This window comes from Callorhinchus milii, unplaced genomic scaffold (genome assembly GCF_018977255.1).
Source record: "Callorhinchus milii isolate IMCB2004 unplaced genomic scaffold, IMCB_Cmil_1.0 Scaffold18, whole genome shotgun sequence".
In the NCBI taxonomy this organism is placed as follows: Eukaryota; Metazoa; Chordata; class Chondrichthyes; order Chimaeriformes; family Callorhinchidae; genus Callorhinchus; species Callorhinchus milii.
Genome location: NW_024704759.1, coordinates 5213439 through 5233615, shown reverse-complemented (window position 1 = coordinate 5233615; position 20177 = coordinate 5213439). Strand labels below are relative to the sequence as shown.

At 52.0% G+C, this 20177-nt stretch overlaps 1 protein-coding gene across 1 annotated transcript; it reads left to right on the top strand.

Annotated features, from left to right (window-relative positions):
* The first annotated feature begins 898 nt into the window (after positions 1–898).
* Positions 899–19779, top strand: LOC103173049 (phosphatase and actin regulator 3). Its single transcript, XM_042341932.1, has 13 exons — positions 899–1105; positions 2589–2753; positions 5385–5462; positions 6038–6153; positions 7943–8337; positions 8443–8639; positions 9548–9704; positions 11519–11574; positions 13899–13960; positions 14711–14851; positions 16752–16885; positions 19136–19169; positions 19636–19779. The coding sequence occupies exons 1-13, from the start codon at positions 925–927 to the stop codon at positions 19777–19779; spliced, it is 1860 nt and encodes a 619-aa protein (XP_042197866.1). The 5' UTR covers positions 899–924.
* Positions 19780–20177: the final 398 nt, after the last annotated feature.

The window sequence follows — 20177 nt, the reverse complement described above, 5'->3', positions numbered from 1 at the left end:
TGGGTGAGCCTGGCAGTGGCAGTGGCAGTGGGTGAGCCTGGCAGTGGCAGTGGCTGTGGGTGAGACTGGCAGTGGCAGTGGCTGAGGGTGAGCCTGGCAGTGGCAGTGGCTGTGGCTGTGGGTGAGCCTGGCAGTGGCAGTGGCAGTGGGTGAGCCTGGCAGTGGCAGTGGCAGTGGGTGAGCCTGGCAGTGGCAGTGGCAGTGGGTGAGCCTGGCAGTGGCAGTGGGAGTGGGTGAGCCTGGCAGTGGCAGTGGGCTGGCAGTGGCAGTGGGTGAGCCTGGCAGTGGCAGTGGCAGTGGGTGAGCCTGGCTGCAGTGGCTGTGGGTGAGCCTGGCAGTGGCAGTGGCAGTGGGTGAGCCTGGCAGTGGCAGTGGGTGAGCCTGGCAGTGGCAGTGGCAGTGGGTGAGCCTGGCAGTGGCAGTGGCAGTGGCTGTGGGTGAGCCTGGCAGTGGCTGTGGCAGTGGGTGAGCCTGGCAGTGGCAGTGGCTGTGGGTGAGCCTGGCAGTGGCTGTGGGTGAGCCTGGCAGTGGCAGTGGCAGTGGCTGAGGGTGAGCCTGGCAGTGGCAGTGGCAGTGGGTGAGCCTGGCAGTGGCTGTGGCTGTGGGTGAGCCTGGCAGTGGCAGTGGGTGAGCCTGGCAGTGGCAGTGGCAGTGGGTGAGCCTGGCAGTGGCAGTGGCAGTGGGTGAGCCTGGCAGTGGCAGTGGGTGAGCCTGGCAGTGGCAGTGGCAGTGGGTGAGCCTGGCAGTGGCAGTGGCAGTGGCTGAGGGTGAGCCTGGCAGTGGCAGTGGCAGTGGGTGAGCCTGGCAGTGGCTGTGGCAGTGGGTGAGCCTGGCAGTGGCTGTGGCAGTGGGTGAGCCTGGCAGTGGCAGTGGCAGTGGGTGAGCCTGGCAGTGGCAGTGGCAGTGGCAGTGCCTGGCGGCTGTATGCACACAGCCCGAGCTGCCGCGGCTGTGATGAGCAGTGAGCGATGCGAGCGGGGAGACTGCAGAGGGAAGGCGGTGCGGAGGCCGCGCGGAACGGGCGGGTTGCGGGTCTCTGGCCGGATGCGATGTGCGGGCAGACAGCGGCGGGCGGCGGGCGAGGAGCCAACGGCTGCCCGGGGCGGTGAGTGTGGCTCAGCCTCAGGCGGGAGTAGCGGCTCCTAACTGTGCTGGTGGGGGGGGGGGGAGAGGGGGGCAAGGGGGGGGAGAGGGGGGGGGGGGGGAGGGGGGAGGGGGGGGGGGGGAGGGGAGAGGGGGGCAGGGGGGGGAGAGGGGGGGGGGAGAGGGGGGAGGGGGGGGGGGGAGGGGGGCAGGGGGGAGGGGCAGGGGGGAGAGGGGGGGGGGGGGGGGGGAGAGGGGGGCAGGGGGGAGGGGGGGGAGGAGGGGGGGAGGGGGCAGGGGGGAGGGGGGGGCAGGGGGGAGAGGGGGGGGAGAGTGATGAGGGGTGACAGCGTAAGAGAGGGAGAGGGTGGGGGGGAGAGGGAGGGAGAGGGAGGGGGGGAGAGAGAGGAAGTGAGGTGGGGAGACAGAGAGTGTGAGGGGGGGTTAGTGGCTGCTGTGTGTGTCGCTGTGTTACAACAACAACAACAACCTGCATTTACACAGCGCCCTTCACGCCGGACAGCGCTCGGAGCACTTAACGGTGGCGGAGCCCGATGCCGAGCCGAGGGGGTGGGGAGGGGGGGAAGGTGACCATAGGCACAGCGTAAGAGGGAGGTCTTCAAGTGCAACCTGAAAATGGGGAAAGAGAGGGCAAAGGCACTGAGGGAGGGGGTTCCACAGCTTCGGGGCGTAGTGGCTGAAAGCACAGCCGCTGACGGTGGGGCAGAGGGTCCAGGGGACAAGGAGGAGGTCGGAGCCAGTCGAGTGGCGGAAGCGGGTAGTAGTGTAGAGAGAGAGCAGGTTGAAGAGATGGGGGCTGTCAGGGCATGAGGGGAAAGCGGTGTATGTGTTACATTCAGTGTGTGTGGGGGGGGGGTGGGGGGGGGGGCATTGCCTCTGTTGCTGTCAAGTCCTACTTATTCAAACGTCATCACTTTGTCACTGTTAACATTGACTTCTCCAACACAGTCACTTACTAGTACCCCAAAGCTCCGTCCTTGGCCCCCTCCTTTTCTTCATTTACATGCTCCCTCTGAGCGATGTCATCCCCAGACCAGAGGTAAACCTCCACATGTATACGGATCGCAACCCAAATCTCCTTCTCTTCAACCAGCTGCGACCAGCTTGTCTGTCAGACAACAAGGCCTGGATAAGAGCAAACTTCTTGCTTCTCAATGTCGACTAGACGAAAGCCATACTCCTTGGCTCCCGTCAACGTCTTCTCTCCTGTGGCTCTGACCTCCGCAACCGCCTAAGACTTACTGAACCTGTTCGTAATCTGGACGTCAGGTTTGACCCCCAGCTGTCCTTCCTCCCAGACATCCGGTCCCGAACCAAGACCGCTTTCTTCCACCTCCATCACATTCCCCACCTCCGACCATGCCTCCGCTCAGCTGGCTCTGGCCTCCTGCCCCCCACCACTCATCCCCTCCGCTCCACCATCGGTGGCCGTGCTTTCAGTCAATGAATGAATGTTTCCAGGCTGATGTGTGTTGTTGCTGTAGGTGAGGATGTGGAGCCAGTGGGCGGGATGCGATCAGAGACAGTGAAGCCGGGACTCCGCACTCCGCCTCTCCGCAGACACAGTAAGCTGGCCTCTCTCGGCCGCATCTTCAAACCCTGGAAGTGGAGGAAAAAGAAAACGGAGAAATTCAAACAATCGTCAGCCGGTAAGCAGTGGGCGCCTACTGCCCTCCACCAACACCCGCTTCTCAGCCATCGGCTTCCCCTCGGCCACAGGCTCCTCTTCTACTCTAGTCTCAACTGTCTGTGCTGGGACAGTGCGTGTCTGTGCTGGGACAGTGCGTGTTTCTGTGCTGGGACAGTGTGTGTGTGCTGGGACAGTGCGTGTGTCTGTGCTGGGACAGTGCGTGTGTCTGTGCTGGGACAGTGCGTGTTTCTGTGCTGGGACAGTGCGTGTGTCTGTGCTGGGACAATGCGTGTGTCTGTGCTGGGACAGTGCGTGTGTCTGTGCTGGGACAGTGCGTGTGTCTGTGCTGGGACAGTGCGTGTATTTGTGCTGGGACAGTGCGTGTGTCTGTGCTGGGACAGTGCGTGTTTCTGTGCTGGGACAGTGCGTGTGTCTGTGCTGGGACAGTGCATGTATTTGTGCTGGGACAGTGCGTGTGTCTGTGCTGGGACAGTGCGTGTTTCTGTGCTGGGACAGTGCGTGTGTCTGTGCTGGGACAGTGCGTGTGTCTGTGCTGGGGACAGTGTGTGTTTGTGCTGGGGATAGTGTGTGTGTCTGTGCTGGAGATAGTGTTTGTGTCTGCGCTGGGGACAGTGTGTGTGTGTGTCTGCTGGGGACAGTGTGCGTGTGTGTCTGTGCTGGGGACAGTGTGTGTTTGTGCTGGGGATAGTGTGTGTGTCTGTGCTGGGGATAGTGTGTGTGTCTGTGCTGGGGACTGTGTGTGTGTCTGTGCTGGGGACAGTGTGTGTTTGTGCTGGGGATAGTGTGTGTGTCTGTGCTGGGGACAGTGTGTGTGTCTGTGCTGGGGACTGTGTGTGTGTCTGCATTGGGGACAGTGTGTTTGTGCTGGGGACTGTGTTTGTGTTTGTACTGGGGACAGTGTGTGTCTCTGTGCTGGGGCCAGTGTGTGTGTCTGTGCTGGGGACAGTGTGTGTGTGTGTCTGTGTTGGGGACAGTGTGTGTTTGTGCTGGGGATAGTGTGTGTGTCTGTGCTGGGGCCAGTGTGTGTGTCTGTGTTGGGGACAGTGTGTGTGTGTCTGTGCTGGGGACAGTGTGTGTTTGTGCTGGGGATAGTGTGTGTGTCTGTGCTGGGGATAGTGTGTGTGTCTGTGCTGGGGACAGTGTGTGTGTCTGTGTTGGGGACAGTGTGTGTGTGTCTGTGTTGGGGACAGTGTGTGTGTGTGTCTGTGCTGGGGACAGTGTGTGTGTGTGTCTGTGTTGGGGACAGTGTGTGTGTGTGTCTGTGCTGGGGACAGTGTGTGTGTGTGTCTGTGTTGGGGACAGTGTGTGTGTGTCTGTGTTGGGGACAGTGTGTATGTGTGTGTGTGTCTGTGTTGGGGACAGTGTGTGTGTGTCTGTGTTGGGGACAGTGTGTGTGTGTCTGTGTTGGGGACAGTGTGTGTGTGTGTCTGTACTGGGGACAGTGTGTGTGTGTGTCTGTACTGGGGACAGTGTGTGTGTTTGTGTTGGGGACAGTGTGTGTCTGTGTTGGGGACAGTGTGTGTGTGTGTTTGTACTGGGGACAGTGTGTGTGTCTGTGCTGGGAACAGTGTGTGTGTGTCTGTGTTGGGGACAGTGTGTGTGTGAGTGTGTACTGGGGACAGTGTGTGTGTTTGTGCTGGGGACAGTGTGTGTCTCTGTGTTGGGGACAATGTGTGTCTGTGTTTTGAGGACAGTATGTGTGTCTCTGTGTTGGGGACAATGTGTGTGTGTCTGTCCTGGGGACAGTGCGTGTATACGTGTTGGGGAGAGTGTGTGCCTGTGTTGAGGACAGTATGTGTGTCTCTGTGTTGGGGACAGTGTGTGAGTCTGTGTTGGGGACAGTGTGTGAGTCTGTGTTGGGGACAGTGTGTGTGTTTGTGCTGGGGACAGTGTGTGTGTGTGTTGAGGACAGTGTGTGTCTGTGTTGAGGACAGTATGTGTGTCTCTGTGTTGGGGACAGTGTGTGTGTGTCTGTGTTGGGGACAGTGTGTGTGTGTCTGTGTTGGGGACAGTATGTGTGTGTCTGTGTTGGGGACAGTGTGTGTGTCTGTGTTGGGGACAGTGTGTGTGTGTCTGTGTTGGGGACAGTGTGTGTGTGTCTGTGTTGGGGACAGTGTGTGTGTGTCTGTGTTGGGGACAGTGTGTGTGTGTCTGTGTTGGGGACAGTGTGTGTGTGTCTGTGTTGGGGACAGTGTGTGTGTGTCTGTGTTGGGGACAGTGTGTGTGTGTCTGTGTTGGGGACAGTGTGTTGTGTGTCTGTGTTGGGGACAGTGTGTGTGTGTCTGTGTTGGGGACAGTGTGTGTGTGTCTGTGTTGGGGACAGTGTGTGTGTGTCTGTGTTAGGGACAGTGTGTGTCTCTGTGTTGGGGACAGTGTGTGTGTGTCTGTGCTGGGGACAGTGTGTGTGTGTGTCTGTGTTGGGGACAGTGTGTGTGTGTCTGTGTTGGGGACAGTGTGTGTGTGTGTCTGTGTTGGGGACAGTGTGTGTGTGTCTGTGTTGGGGACAGTGTGTGTGTGTCTGTGTTGGGGACAGTGTGTGTGTGTCTGTGTTGGGGACAGTGTGTGTGTGTCTGTGCTGGGGACAGTTTGATATGTTGTCCGTCAATGTAACTCTGGCTGGTTTGTGCAGCGTTGGAGAAGAAGATTTCAGGCAGGCAAAGCCGGGAGGAGCTAATCAAGAAAGGTTTGCTGGAGATATTTGAACAAGGTGAGTGGGTGTGACGTGACTGGGACATAGTATATGGCTGTATGACCGAGACAGAAGAGGCAGTATGAACAGGGACTCTGCACGAGATTCCAGTGCCGCATTTCACCCACAAAATATACAGTCAATTCACCTTACAGTATATCCTGTGAAGCTTTTTGAGACCTTTTGAAGACGTGATAAGGTGCTGTATGAAATGCAAGAATTATTATTATTGAGTGTAAATGTTGACTGTAATTGCTGCGGGTTGAGTGCTTAAGGGATTAGGTGTGATTGTGTAAGGGGTTAGGAGTGAGTTGTAAGGATTTAGAAGTGAGTGTGTAAGGGGTTAGGAGTGAGCGTGTAAGGGGTTAGGAATGAGCATGTAAAGGATTAGGAGCGAGCGTGTAAGGGGTTAGGAGTGTAAGGGGTTAGGAGTGAGTTTGTAAGGGGTTAGGAGTGAATTTGTAAGGGGTTAGGAGTGAGTTTGTAAGGGGTTAGGAATGAGCATGTAAGGGGTTAGGAGTGAGCGTGTAAGGGGTTAGGAGTGAGTGTGTAAAATAATTGGGTGACTTGGTTTTCACACTCTTGTTTCTCAGCAGTGAATGAATCACCATTGGAACATGAGCCAGCTGATAGGGGTGCAGAGCGTCCTCCAAACCCTGCCCCCAGCCGTGCTGCGTCCGCCCCCGGATCCCCACACCCTGGGCAGGAGGTCAGGCCCACAACAGCACCCTCGACACATGTCCCATACACACTCCCAAAGCCAAAATCATTGGCGAAGATTGGCAGACAAATGTCAGGTCAGCCATGTCTGTCCCCACCCTCACCCTCACCCCCACCTTCACCCCTACCCGCACACCCACCCCCTCAATCCCAGCGCCCACCCTCACCCCCTCATCACTCCCACCCTCAGGATACCTTCAACCCCACCCTCACCACTATCCCCTCACCCCCACCCTCACCAATTTTTCTCACCAATACCTCCCTTTCCCTGTCTAACTGGTGCGATTTTACACCCGGCTCCATTTATCAGTTTCCTTTGTGAAAACTGAGGTGAAGGATTCATTTGTACAATGTTGCTCAACAAGTTGGTTTGCCAAGTTTTCCCTCCAATCTACCTCAGCTGGTTCATGCCATCATAATTGGCCTTATTCCCAATCAAAGACTTTGGTGCTTGTCTTACCTATCTCCTTTTCTATCAACATTTTGAACCTTATTATGGTCATTGCCTCCTGATGTTCTCCCCCACATTTACACCCTGACCTGCTCTGTCTCATTGCCCATAACTAGGGCGAGCAGCACCTCTTGTTGGAGCTTCTATGTATTGGAACAGGAAAGACACACTCGCTGCAAACCCTCCAGCTCCTTCTCGCCTCCTACTCCCCTTTGCCAGTCACTCTAGGGATAATTGAAATCCCCCATAATTATTATTTTATTATTTTTGCTCGTCTCCCTTTGCCACCTGCAGATTTCTTCTTCTACTCCTTTTCCACTGTTGGGGCACCTGTAGTGTGCTTGGTCCTTTTTTATCCTTTATCGCCAACCAGATGGATTCTGTCACTCCCCCTTCATTATTTACATCGCTCCTTTTCTGTGTAGTATAGAGTCTCTGACCAATTCTGCGCCTCCAACCCCCCTTTTCCCCTCTCTGTCCTTTCTAAATGTATAAAAGTGCCAATCATGGCCGGCTGTAACCATGTTTCTGTTTATATAATTACATCCAATTCTTCAATTTTGATTCCCACCTCCAGTTGCCCCAGTTTGTTCTCCGTGTTCTGTGTGTTATAGTCTGTGTGTTATTTGTTGCTGATACCTCCTGTTTTTCACTTTTACTCACATCTCTGTTACTCAGAACATCGCATTCTTTACATCGGTCACACATCACCCAGCCTTTCAGCTGCGGGTTACAGTGGCTGGAACCAGGAGTGTCCACACCCTGCCTCCATCACTGAAACCCCCCCACAGTGCCTAAGACTCCTCCCCCAGCACTTTTTTTTGTCAGCTGGGAGTCTGACACATGTGGAATCCCATCACTGTGCTTGTGAGTATCCAAACCAAGTTGAGAATTCCATGCATTCCACATACACCCGGAAATCCCATTGATAGAATAGATAGATTGTTGGAATAAATGCGCATTCTCCCCTAGAGGGACGTTACCTGCTTACCTAATTCCGGTATGTATTAGATGCAGGTTGGCAAAAGCCAAGACTTGGGAATCCCAGAGTGTGCGTTGGGGTAATTGCTGGAGTCTAACCAGCTAAAACTGCATAGTTTGCCAGCTAGGTCCACCCTACCCATTAGGGCTTTGGCTTGCAGGATTAACAGGAGCTGAGTGGGATGACTCCCAGTGACTAGTCTGTCATTCCAAGACCTGTTGATGAGCCAGGCTGTGCTGTGTTGTCATCAGCAGTGCCCTGGAATACTGCGGACCCGTCTGGCTCAGGAACCGGACTACCGAGATTGCCACAGAGGCTTGATTCTGACACTCCGTGGCCAGGCAGGTCACCTTGGAGCCGGTTCAGCTCCAAGGAGACCCCGTTTACACCCCCCCCAGCATCGTAGATCTCTCCCCCTGCGTCATAAGCTCTTCCCCAGTGCCCGAGACCTTTGCCCCAGCACCTGAGGCCCTCACCTCTTTTCTCCGTGTCTCTGCAGTGATCAGCACTGAACACTCTCCTCTCAAGACCTCACCACCTCTAGTGCCAAAGAACAGCACAGGCCGGTCAGCTCCCTTCTCGTTCTGCACTCTGCCCCGAGCCTCGGTGCCCGCGCGGCACCCTGTGAGCAGGCTGTCCGCGGCCTCCCCGTGCCCAGCGTCGCCGCTCCGCGTGCCACCGCCCAGCCACATCATCGAGGAGCTGCACAGAGCCCTGGCCGTCAAACACCAGCAGGAGAGGTACGGCCACCCTGGGGTCAGCGTGTCGGCAGGGAAAGGGGGGTAGGGGGTCACTATGTGTTTCCTCTGGCGGGCGTGACTGAACTTTGTGACGTTGTGTTGCAGCTTTCACGAGACGGAGAGCAGGGCGTCGCCGCGGGGAAGGACCGAGAGGCGGCTGAGCCGGCAGAACAGCCGGGAGCAGTTGCCGGGGCTGGGGTCAGGGTCCCAGCCCAGCGGCCAGGCCGAGTCTGACGAGGACAAGGAGAACAGGGCGCTGGAGGGCGACTGCCAGCCCGACAGACCTGAGCCTTACCTCACTGGTGAGCGAATACACAGTGGCTCCCACATGGCAACGGTCAAATTAGAAGATGGTCAGTGCTCATCCTTGCCTTCAAGGCCCTCCACAGCTCCTTCCTAACTGTGCGAACTGCTAACCCCTTATCAACCTGTCCACTCCCTCCACTCAGCAGTCTCCGGCCTGCTCCACGTCCCCCGCCCGACCCGCCCCGCCATCGGCAGTCGAACCTTCGGCTTCTCTGCCCCCGTACTTTGGAACTCCATCCCACATTCCCTTTGCTTTGCTCCCTCCCTTGCCTCCTTCAACACACGTCTCAAGACCCTCTTCTTTGAACGTGCCTTCAGATTCCCTCATACCCCTATCCTCCCCGCCCTCCACCCTCCCTGATCGTTACGTGTGAGAAAACTCCACGCGAAATACTACAGAATATGATACACAATCACTCTGCGGAATCAACATTTCCAAATGCAGCCGTCGCTCTTTGTATATTCTTGACACACAAAGGCTTGGGGGTGAGTCTCTGAAGGCGACCACTCGTCCTCAAGGATGAGTCTCATCAAAAACTCACTCGGATCTACAATGATCCGGGATAGAGTGAACGTACTCGCAATCCTGTCTATTGAGCACAATGTGACATGTACATTATGTTTTGATCATGCGGTTCACATGTTTGCAAGTATAAAGTCACGCAAGAAAGAATTTCAGAAAGTAATGTTACATATTTTGTGTGTATAGTTCAAAGGGACCCAGTGGTCTCCCTGTCTCAGGGTCAGTGTCTCCCTGTCTCAGGGTCAGTGTCTCCCTGTCTCAGGGTCAGTGTCTCCCTGTCTCAGGGTCAGTGTCTGTCTCCCAGTCTCAGGGTCAGTGTCTGTCTCCCTGTCTCAGGGTCAGTGTCTGTCTCCCTGTCTCAGTGTCAGTGTCTCCCTGTAGGTTCATTGCCCAGGAGTGTGTGTAAGAAGGAGCTGCTGGCCGTTAAGCTGAGGAACCGGCCGTCCAAACAGGAACTGGAGGACCGGAACATCTTCCCGATCCGGAGCCACGCGGAGCGCCAGGAACTGCGGCATCAGATCCAGCTCAAGCTGTCCAGGTAGGCGTGTTAGCACGTGTCAGCGCGTGTCAGAGAGTTTCAGCACGTCAGCTCAGACGCACCGAACCGATGCGCAACCTGGGCTCCAGGATCGATTCACAGCCGTCATTCCTACCCCACATCCTGTCCCTGACCAGGATTGCCTTCCCCAGCCACAGCCAAACCTTCGTCACCTCCTGCCTTAACTATTCAAATGCCCACCTCGCTGGTCTCCCCAGGTCCACCATCCACAAAATCCAACTAATCCAAAACTCCACTATTCTGCCGCCTGCATACTCACTCGCACTAAACACCATACCCCATTAGACCAACTCTAGCCAGGCTCCACTGGCTCCCTGTCACCGAACTGATTGATTTCAAGATCCTCACACTCGTCTTGAAATCGCTTCATGTCCTGGCACTTTCCTACCTCTCCGAACTGCTTATTCCCTAACTGATGTCTCCGCTCGACTGGCTCCGGCCCCTGCTTATCCCTCTGGCCCTTCGCCTATCATCGGTGGCCGTGTTTTCAGCCACTACAGCCCCGAAATTGGAAAACTCTTCCTCCATCCCTCCACCTTGCCCCTTCCTTCCCCAGCTTCATGTCGCGCCTGAAGGCCTTCCTCTTCGACTGTGCCTACAGTCACCTCCCCCCGACTCTGCGTTCTGCTCCACCACTGTCAAGCGCTCTGGGATGCAACCCTGTGTGAGGGGTGCTATATAAATGCAAGTTATTGTTGTTGTTGTAGCATGTGTCGGAGTGTGTCAGCGCGTTGGAGCATGTCAGAGCATATTGGAGCGTGTATTGGAGCATGACATAGCTTGAGAGGGGCAGCCCAGGTATGGCCAGCTCAACCTCTCTCCCCCCTCCTATACGATGGGGCCGGGCTTTGTGACTCTGGACTCCAGGCCCCAGCTCGGGTGCAAACTCTTGGCTATTCAGTGTATTTGGACGTCCTCCACTGACTTCCCATCACACAGAGGATACAGTTCCAGATCCTGGACCTCACCTTCAAAGCCCTCCATGGTCTTGCTCCCCTCTACCTCTCCGACCTCCTAATCCCCTACCATCCTGCCCGCTCCCTCCGCTCAGCGGGCTCCAGCCTGCTTCACGTCCCCTGCCTTGCTCGCCCCATTAGCGGCAGGCGGGCCTTCCGCCGCTCTGCACCCACCCTCTGGAACTCTATCCCGCAGTCCCTCCGTCTCGCTCCCTTCCTCACCTCCTTCAAGACCCACCTCAAGACCCTCCTCTTCGACCGAGCTTTCGATCTCCCTGCTTCCCCCGAGCGGGGTGGTGTCTGTGTGTGTGCGTGTGTGTGTGAGCGGGGAAGTGTGCGTTTGTGTGAGCAGGGTTGTGTGTGTGTGCGTGAGCGGGGAGGTGTGCGTTTGTGTGAGCAGGGTGGTGTGTGTGTGTGAGCAGGGTGGTGTGTGTGTGTGAGCAGGGTGGTGTGTGTGTGTGAGCAGGGTGGTGTGTGTGTGTGAGCAGGGTGGTGTGTGTGTGCGCATGAGCAGGCTGATGTGCGCGTGTGTGAACGTGCTGGTCTGTGTGTGTGTGCACGGCTGGTCTGTGCGTGAACGGGGTGGTATGTGTTTGCCTGAGCGGGATGTGCGTGAGCCGGGTGGGTGTGAGCCGGGTGGGTCTGAGCGGGGTGGGTGTCTGAGCAGGGTGTCTGTGTGTGTGGGGTGTGTGTGTGTGCGAGCGGGGTGTGTGTGTGTGTGTGTGCGTGAGCGGGGTGGTGTGTGTGCGAGCGGGGTGTGTGTGTGTGTGTGTGTGAGCGGGGCTGGTGCGGGGCTGCTTTGATGGTACAGACTGTGATGCTGATTTTCGTCTGCAGGCGCCTGAGCCAGAGACCCGCAGCCGAGGAGCTGGAGCGCAGGAATATCCTGAAACGTGAGTAATGCCACCTCCGTCTGTGTGTATGTGTGTATCTGTGTGTGTGTGTGTGTATCTGTGTGTGTGTGTGTATATATGTGTGTGTATCTGTGCGTGTGTGTGTATCTTGTGTGTGTATCTGTGTGTGTGTGTATATCTGTGTGTGTATCTGTGTGTGCGTGTGTATCTGTGTGTGTATCTGTGTGTGTGTGTGTATCTGTGTGTGTTTATCTGCGCGCTTGTGTCTGAATCTGTGTGTGTGTGTGTGTATCTGTGTGTGTGCCTGGGTGTGTGTGCATCTGTGTGTGAATCTATGTGTGTATGAGTGTTTGTGTGGGTATGTATCTGTGTGTGCGTGTGTGTGTGTATCTGTATGTGTTTATCTGTGTGTATCTGTGTGTGTGTGTGTATCTGTGTGTGTGCCTGTGTGTGTGTGTGCATCTGTGTGTGAATCATTGTGTGTATCTATGTGTGTGTGTGTGTATCTATGTCTATGCATGTGTATCTGTTGTATGTGTATATCTGTGTGCGTGTGTTTATCTGCACGCTTGTGTCTGTGTATCTGTGTGTGTGTATCTGTGTGTGTGCCTGGGTGGGTGTGCATCCATGCATCTATGTGTGCATCTGGGTGTGAATCTGTGTGTGTATGAGTGTTTGTGTGGGTATGTATCTGTGTGTGTGTGTGTATCTGCGTGTGTGTGTCTGTGAATATCTGTGTGTATATCTGTGAATATGTGTGTATGTGTGTGTGTATCTCTGTATGTATGTATCTGTGTGTATCTGTGTGTGTGAATCGGTATGTGTGTGTCTGCACGTGTGTGTGTGTCTCCGTGTGTATCTGTGTGTGTGTATCTGTGTGTATCTATGTCTGCGGTGTTTATCTGTGTGTGCGTATCTATGTCTGTGTATGTGTATCTGTGTGTGTGTATATCTGTGTGTGTGTGTATCTGTGTGTGTATCTGCATGTATGTATCTGTGTATGTGTATCTGTGTGTGTTTGTGTATCTGTGTGTGTGCATCTAGGTCTGTGTGTGTGTCTGTGTGTGTCTATGTGTGTATGTGTATTTGTGTGTGTGTGTGTATCATGTCTATGTGTGTGTGTATCTGCATGTGTGTATATTTGTGTGTATATCTGTGTATATGTATCTGTGTGTGTGTATGTGTGTAGCTGTGTATCTACGTGTGTGTATGTGTATATCTGTGTGTGTGTATCTGCATGTATGTATATATCTGTTTGTGTGTATCTGTGTGTGTGTGTATCTGCGTATGTGTATCTGGTGCGGATGTGTAGCGTGTGAGCTGCGTGTGAGTTGCGTGACAGTGGTTTGTGAGATGCCTGTGAGAGTGGTGCGGGTTGGCTGTCTGTCTGTCTGTAGCTCATTACACGAGAGATGTGTCGTGACTGTGCGAAGTTGTGAATATCAGGTTATCACTCACTGCTTTTGAGTTTAGCTGCTGACTGCAGTACGAGACACACTCACTTCGAATGTGTAGTTGCTGCCCACTCTGGTCTATTTAAAGCCAGGAACATTGTACCTGAGCTCATTAACAGAGAGAACGAGAGCACAGGGGAATCTCCTGCCTGTGACTGTTACGTCACTCCTACCCCCCCCCCCACCTCCCCCCCACTCTTCCCACCTCACCATCCTTCCCTGACCAGTGAAGGCAATGTGAGTGAACACGCACTCATGTTAAGGTAAATCCCGATGTGTAAATGCTGTGTGTTAACCCGCACACCCTCCCACACACATACGCACACGCGCCACACAGCACGGTTTGGGCAGAGTCTCTGTATCCCCTTCCCCAGGATCTGCCTGTCTGTCTCTGTTTGATTGAACCCCGCTTTATTGGTGAGTGTATATATTTATTGCTGTGGCCGGGGTCGGCAATCTCACCACCAGCGTTGAAATCCCTGGTTAGAAACAATGCACACCCCTTCCGTTTGGTGCAGCACCTCATCACGTCAGGGGGAACGTCTCAAAGTTGCTTCGCAAAACGTTACTGTAAAATGTAGTGACGGTGCATTTTGTAGACCCAACGCAGCTGCTAATTTGCACAGTGCTGCAGTGTCCCAGAAACAGCCATGCAGTGAGGGCCCAATTTTATTGGGGGATTGTTGGCCAGGACGCAGGGAAAGAAACTCCCTTCTATCTTGCAGTAGCATCGTGGGATCTTTATCATTCCCCCCCCTGAATAGGCAGATGGTTTAAACGACTCATCTAAAGGACGGCACCTCTCACAGTGCAACACCCCCCAGAGTGTCGGTCAAGGTGGCCAACCAAGTACATTTATTTTTATTAATTTTTTTCCTCATTTATATATTTTGCTTTGTTCTTTTTCAGAGAGGAATGATCAAACTGAACAGGAAGAGAGACGAGAGATCAAACAGCGGCTGAACAGAAAGGTGGTGTGGTACACACCTCACACACACGGGCGCACAACAGCTCACACACACACGCCTCACACACCTCACACACACACACACTTCTCTCTCACACACACACACACACACACACACACGACGCACTCATACACACACACGCACACACCTCACATACACACCTCACGCACACGCCTCACAAACACACCTCACACACAGCTCACACACAGTCCTCACACACACACATGCCTCACACACACATGCCTCACACACACACACGCCTCACACACACACGCCTCACACACACGCCTCACACACACACCTCACACACACACACGCCTCACACTCACACACACACCTCACACACACACGCCTCACACACACACACACCTCACACACACACCTCACACATACACACATCTCACACGCACGCCTCCACACACACATACCTCACACATAGCTCACACACACACCTCACACTGGCAGAGAGTGGTGGAAATTTAGAGAAAGAAAATTGATTCAGTGGTAAAGAATGCTGAGCTATTACTAATAGGTTCCGCTTAAGCGCTCACCCTTCATTATGCAGACAGAGGGGCTATGCTGGGCTATGCTATGCTGTGTAGTCTCAGTGCGGTCTGAGGCCCCAGACTGATCAGAGTGACGTTTGTCAGGGAGCAGTTACCAGAGGGTTGAGTTAGGATTGAATGGAGGCTGTGTGTGTGTGTGTGATTGACACCAGCCAGATACAGCTGATGTAAACCCCTCTGATTGCAGCTGAACCAGCGGCCAACAGTTGATGAGCTGCGAGACCGGAAAATCCTCATTCGCTTCAGTGATTACGTGGAGGTGGCGAAAGCCCAGGATTATGACCGGCGAGCGGACAAGCCCTGGACACGACTATCCGCAGCCGACAAGGTATCACAGGGGTCAGGCTTCCCGGGAGCACATCACCAGCACAAGGACAGACAGACCCCCAAACTCCACCAGTGAACAATTACAACACCTAGTTGCATTTATATAGCACGATTCAAGTCGGAAGGACGTCACAAGGCGCTGGGGAGGCCAAGCTTTCCCCTTCTCAGCCTGGAAAATAGTCAACAACAACAACTGGCATTGATATAGCACCTTCACAAGGGGTAACAGCAACAACCTAAGTCTATGGACTGCATTCTATGATTCTCCCTCCCTCCAAGGGAGAATTAAAGATGGCAGAGTTCTAGGTAGGCTAAACCCAGTGACTACTGAACCCCAATATCTGTACGTAAAGAGCATACTGCTGACAAACACAGTGCAGAGCTGAGGCTGGGGGCAGTATGGGACATAAGCGCCAGCTTTCAGATAGTTACAATTCTGCTTATGTTTGATGCAGCCTCCCCTCAAACCACCCGTGATTTACTCTGAAGTGCTGTGATGCTATGTCAGTAAATGTGGGAGCTAATGAGCGGGGGTGGGGGGAGGTGGGGTGCTGGAAGTGTTGTATTGTGTGACAGTGCATTAGATTGCATTAAACTGAGGTTCCGTCTGCCTGTTCTGGTGGACATTAAAGATCATTAAAGTGGTCACTCACCCCATGGCTGTTTGTGGGACACTGTTGCGTGCAACTGGCTGTTTCATCCACAAAATACACAGTCGCTCCAATTTGCAATATATCCTGTGAAGCGCTTTGTGACCTCTCAATGACGTGATAATGTCTATATCAAATGCACGGATTATTATGAATTATCTGTACCTGTTGCAACTCTGCACTTGCAACCAAAGGATCCAATATGGAATGTAGATTTTAGTGATACCACTCCCAAACTATTTAACCTACTGTGTGTACACCTTAAGCAAAACTGCCATACATGTGCGATGAGCTTGTTTAGGTCATAGATTAACAATAGGAGATCACCCCCCCCCCCCCCCCCCCCCCCCCCCCCACAAAAGTATGCCCATGACACTGTCCCATGCAGGATCTTTCCGATGAGGTAGAAATCATATGTCTACGTCAATTGGTTATTATGTTATTAGCGGACAGGCACACAGACAGACATTTTGTCTTTATTAGTATAGATATATCTAGAAGGATGTGTGATTTCCTCTGTTGCTACTTTGTTGTAGAATTCCATGCACACCTCATATTTTGGGGCTTGATTAAAGCATATTTTAATATAGCTCATCAACGATAAGAGTTCCCCCCCAAAAAAGTATGCCCATGACACTCCCCCACGCAAGACCTTTCCACTGAGGTATAAGTCAGATCTCTAGTTCAATTGGTTATTGCGTTATCGGCGATCAGACACACAGACATTTTGTCTTTATTAGTATAGATTCTCCTGTCCGTTTATTCTGCCATTCTTACTGATGCTCATTCCTATTTCCCAAGCTCCACTGGCACCCAAACCTCATAGGATTGACTTAAAGATCCTCATCCTGTACTTAAAATGCAATTCTGATTGCCACCTTAGGGCCGGATTAACCAACAATATTACATTTGTATAGCGCCTTTAAACCATGGTTTCGGACCCGAGGCCTGAGGGGTCCGGTTGTGAGTAACACCTTTACCTCCTGGCTCTGCCGGTAGTGGCTTAAACCCATTAGTGTGACGTGCTCCCCGATCTTGCCGACTAATTATACATTGTGCGAACATTACCTGTAAATAGACAGTCGCTAAAACATCATAGAAACTTTGCTTTGAAACAACCTCCATGTTTTGTTAGGCACTGCATCAAACGCAAGGAATAGTATTACTTCTTTAAAAATCTCAGCTCCCAAACTGAGCAAAGACTTGACTTGCTGATTTTGTGTATGTAACCCATTGTTCTCTTAAACACAGGCAGCCATTCGTAAAGAACTTAATGAATACAAAAGCAACGAAATGGAGGTGCACGCATCCAGCCGGCATTTGACAAGGTCAGGACATTTTATGCTTATTTGTGCAATTGTTAGTGTGAACAGCACAGCAGGATTGTGCTGGAAGAATAATCCTCAGAGAGAGACTGTGAACTACATCATGTCCAGACCCCAAACCTTTCCACAATAGACTTGGCAATAATGCTGAATGTAATTCCCTAAATTAAAGCCACCCATTTTATTTTAACTACACAGAGAGCAGGTTTGTGGAAATAACATTCATGTTACATCAGGGAGGTCTCTAGTCAGGCTTACCTTTGAACCTTTGAAATGTGGGATTGTGGTCAGGTCAGTAATAAAAATCAATAACTGTTCTCTTCAATATATTCCCCTCACGTGTGATGTGGTATGTGTGAGCGAATCAGCCCTGACTTTGGCATTAGTTTGCAAACAAACTTGTTGCCTGCGACTCACTGTGGCTCCACTTGCTCACAGGGAATCTGTAGACTTCAGTTTATGAAGGAGTGATGGTTCACACTGAATCCTGACATGAACATAACGGCGGGTTTCTCAATTGATCATATCTTCGGCTCCGAATCAGGTTGTGATTTCATGCCACACGTCAGAGCTCAGTCGAGGCTGATGCTGCAGTGTAGTGCAGGGGGGATACTTCTTTGTCAGAGGTGTCGACCTTCAGATGAGACATTAAACCGAGATCCCGTCTGCCCATTCAGGGATAAGTTAAAGGTCTCATGACACTGTTCAAAAAGAGAAGTTTCTCCTGGCCAACAATCCCCCAGAGAAAAATTGGTCACTCACCTAACAGTTGTGTACGACTGGAGCAAATATATGGTCCAAAGCTCTCTATAGTTGGAAATTGTGCCTTTGGATTGGAAAATCGCAAATGTCACTGTTATTTAAGAAGGGAGGGAGAAACCAGGTAACTACAGACCTGTCAGTTTAACTTCAGTTGTGGGGAAGTTACTGGAATCTCTCATCAGGGACAGAATGACAGAGCATTTGGATAAGTATGAGCTAATCAAAGAGAGTCAGCATGGATTTGTGAAGTGTAGGTCATGCCTGATGAATCAAATTGAATTTTTTGAGGTCACTAACATGGTGGCTCAGAGTGTGTCTGTGGATGCCATCTACATGGACTTTCAGTGGCATTTGAGAAGGTTCCACATAAAAGGTTATTAGCAAAAATGAAAGCACGTGGAATCGGAGGTAACCTTGCGACGTGGGTTGGTACTTGGTTGGGTGAGCGGGAAACAGAGAGTAGAGATAAAGGAACGTTTTCTGATTGGTAGGACGTGACAAGTGGTGTCCCCTGAGGCCTCAGCTTTTCACCATATGTATAAATTACTTAGATGAAGGAGTAGAGAGTTTTATATCAAAATTTGCAATGACACAAAGTTAGGAGGCACAATAAATGGTGTTGATGGGAAGCAGGAAGATACAAGGGAACCTAGACAGATTAAGTGACTGGGCAAAACTGTGGCAGATGGAATTCAATGTGGGGAAGTGTTTGGTCATAATAATAATATAATAATCCTCGCATTTGATATAGCGCTGTTCACGTCTTCTCGACATCTCAAAGCGCTTCACAGAATAGACTGTAAAATGAATTGACTGTATATTTGTGGGCGAACGCGGCAGCCAATTGCGCACAGCAGTGTCCCACAAACAGTCGTGGATTGAAAATGACCAATTTATTATTGTTTTGTTTTGGAGGGATTATTAATAGGTGTGTGGAGTAAGGAAACTTGCCCAAGGTTTCGCCCTCTGCCTGGAGTTGAACCCAGGTGTCTCGCTTGCAAAGCGAGTGCTCTAACCACTGAGCTACAGGACTCCACATCCACTATCCACTATGGATGCAAAAATAGCAAAATCTTTAACACTTCTTAATAGAGGCAGAAAACTGAAACGTCAGTGGGTGTGCTCTCGGGAGGATGCCCCAAGATTCTCAAATAATTTTGAGGGTGTAACTGGCACTATTTCAGAGGCAATGCCAGTTTTGTCCCCGCTTATCTCTTGGCCCAGGCACAGTGTGATCTCCACGCCAGTCCAGGTTCCTCTCTTGTTGTTACAGGTTCCACAGGCCATAGATACAGCACTTTCTTCTGAGAAGAATTTTTTATCTGCTGAAACTGCTGGAAGGTGCCAGATGCTGAGTCCCACTGACAGCCAGGCCGGGGGAGCGCAGAGCCTCTCCAGACGTGGGCCTGACGGACTTAACCCTTCGAGGTCTGGGCTGATTGCTTGTTGAAGTACAGACTCGAAGTCGGGAAGAATTATACATCTTGATACGAGAAAGGAAGCTGAACAAATGACCCAGAGCTGGTGTTTGCTTTGTCTGTGATACAGGCTGTGCTGTTTGACTGTTTTCATCGAGGCTGAGGTAACGTGCTGGCAACTGGCCTTATCTTACGGTCGCTGTACACATTCAGCCGAGCTCTGCCATTCTGGACATACAGCCCTGTCCGTTATCAAGCCGCGATGTCAACACATCAGTAATATCTTAGTAACATTTCCATTGTAAGAAAATGCTAACATGATACATTGTGCCATAAAAGCAGTAAAGAGGCAGTATTCCTTTCAGGTCAATCCTATAACAATGCTGTATATCAGAAACCATTTACTGTTTCTTTTCCTTGAAACCTGATCTCAGTATATACCTGTTTGTACCTAACACCCACACCCAGCTGTGGTCATGTCACTTCTCCAGCTAAGTCTGTGGTCTGTCCCCCAGATCAGGGCTTACGCTTGGCCTGACACCAAATGGCAATGAGGTGAGTGAGTGAGTGTGATAACGAGCCTTATTTTATTGATTTCTTTGTTTGTGTTTAATTCCCTTTTGACCTCAGGTATCGGAGATCCCAGAAGGTTGCTCTGTGGTGAAAGACAAACTGATAGTTTTCCCCAATGACCCATCGAGAAGCCACAGCTTCCCCAATAACCCACTGTGGAGCAGGTTTCCCCGTCACGAGCCTCTCCCACAATCCTATTAAATAATGGCAAACTATTTAATCATCGCCCATATCGTCTAATACTCAGTATTTATCAATCCTTGCATTTGACAAAGCACTTTATCATTTCGTTGTCAACGTCTCAAAGTGCTTCACAGGATATGATAATGAAGTCTTGTGATGTGTATTTTGTGTGGGTGATACATGCCTCGGACAGTGCGCTCGCTGTGTGAGGAGAGTTGTTGTTAATTGGTATCCAGTGACCTCTTGTTGGGTAGAGGGGACAGCTTGCTGCCAGGGTTAATAGTTAGTGGCCAAGACTGCGTCGCCCTCTTAACAGGATTTTCCTGTTATAACCTGTATCGTTACTAAATGTAGCAACAAGGGGAGTTTCATGTGTGATGCCAACCACAGTTGAATACCTAGACTCACCCTCTACA

What these genes read in the sequence shown, in the direction of transcription:
- LOC103173049 (XM_042341932.1), top strand. Translation starts at nt 925, where the DNA reads ATGCACACAGCCCGAGCTGCCGCGGCTGTGATGAGCAGTGAGCGATGC. An exon ending in ATCCAGCTCAAGCTGTCCAG is followed by an intron (nt 9,705 to 11,518) that starts GTAGGCGTGTTA and finishes TTTCGTCTGCAG; the next exon opens with GCGCCTGAGCCAGAGACCCG. An exon ending in AACAGCGGCTGAACAGAAAG is followed by an intron (nt 13,961 to 14,710) that starts GTGGTGTGGTAC and finishes CTCTGATTGCAG; the next exon opens with CTGAACCAGCGGCCAACAGT.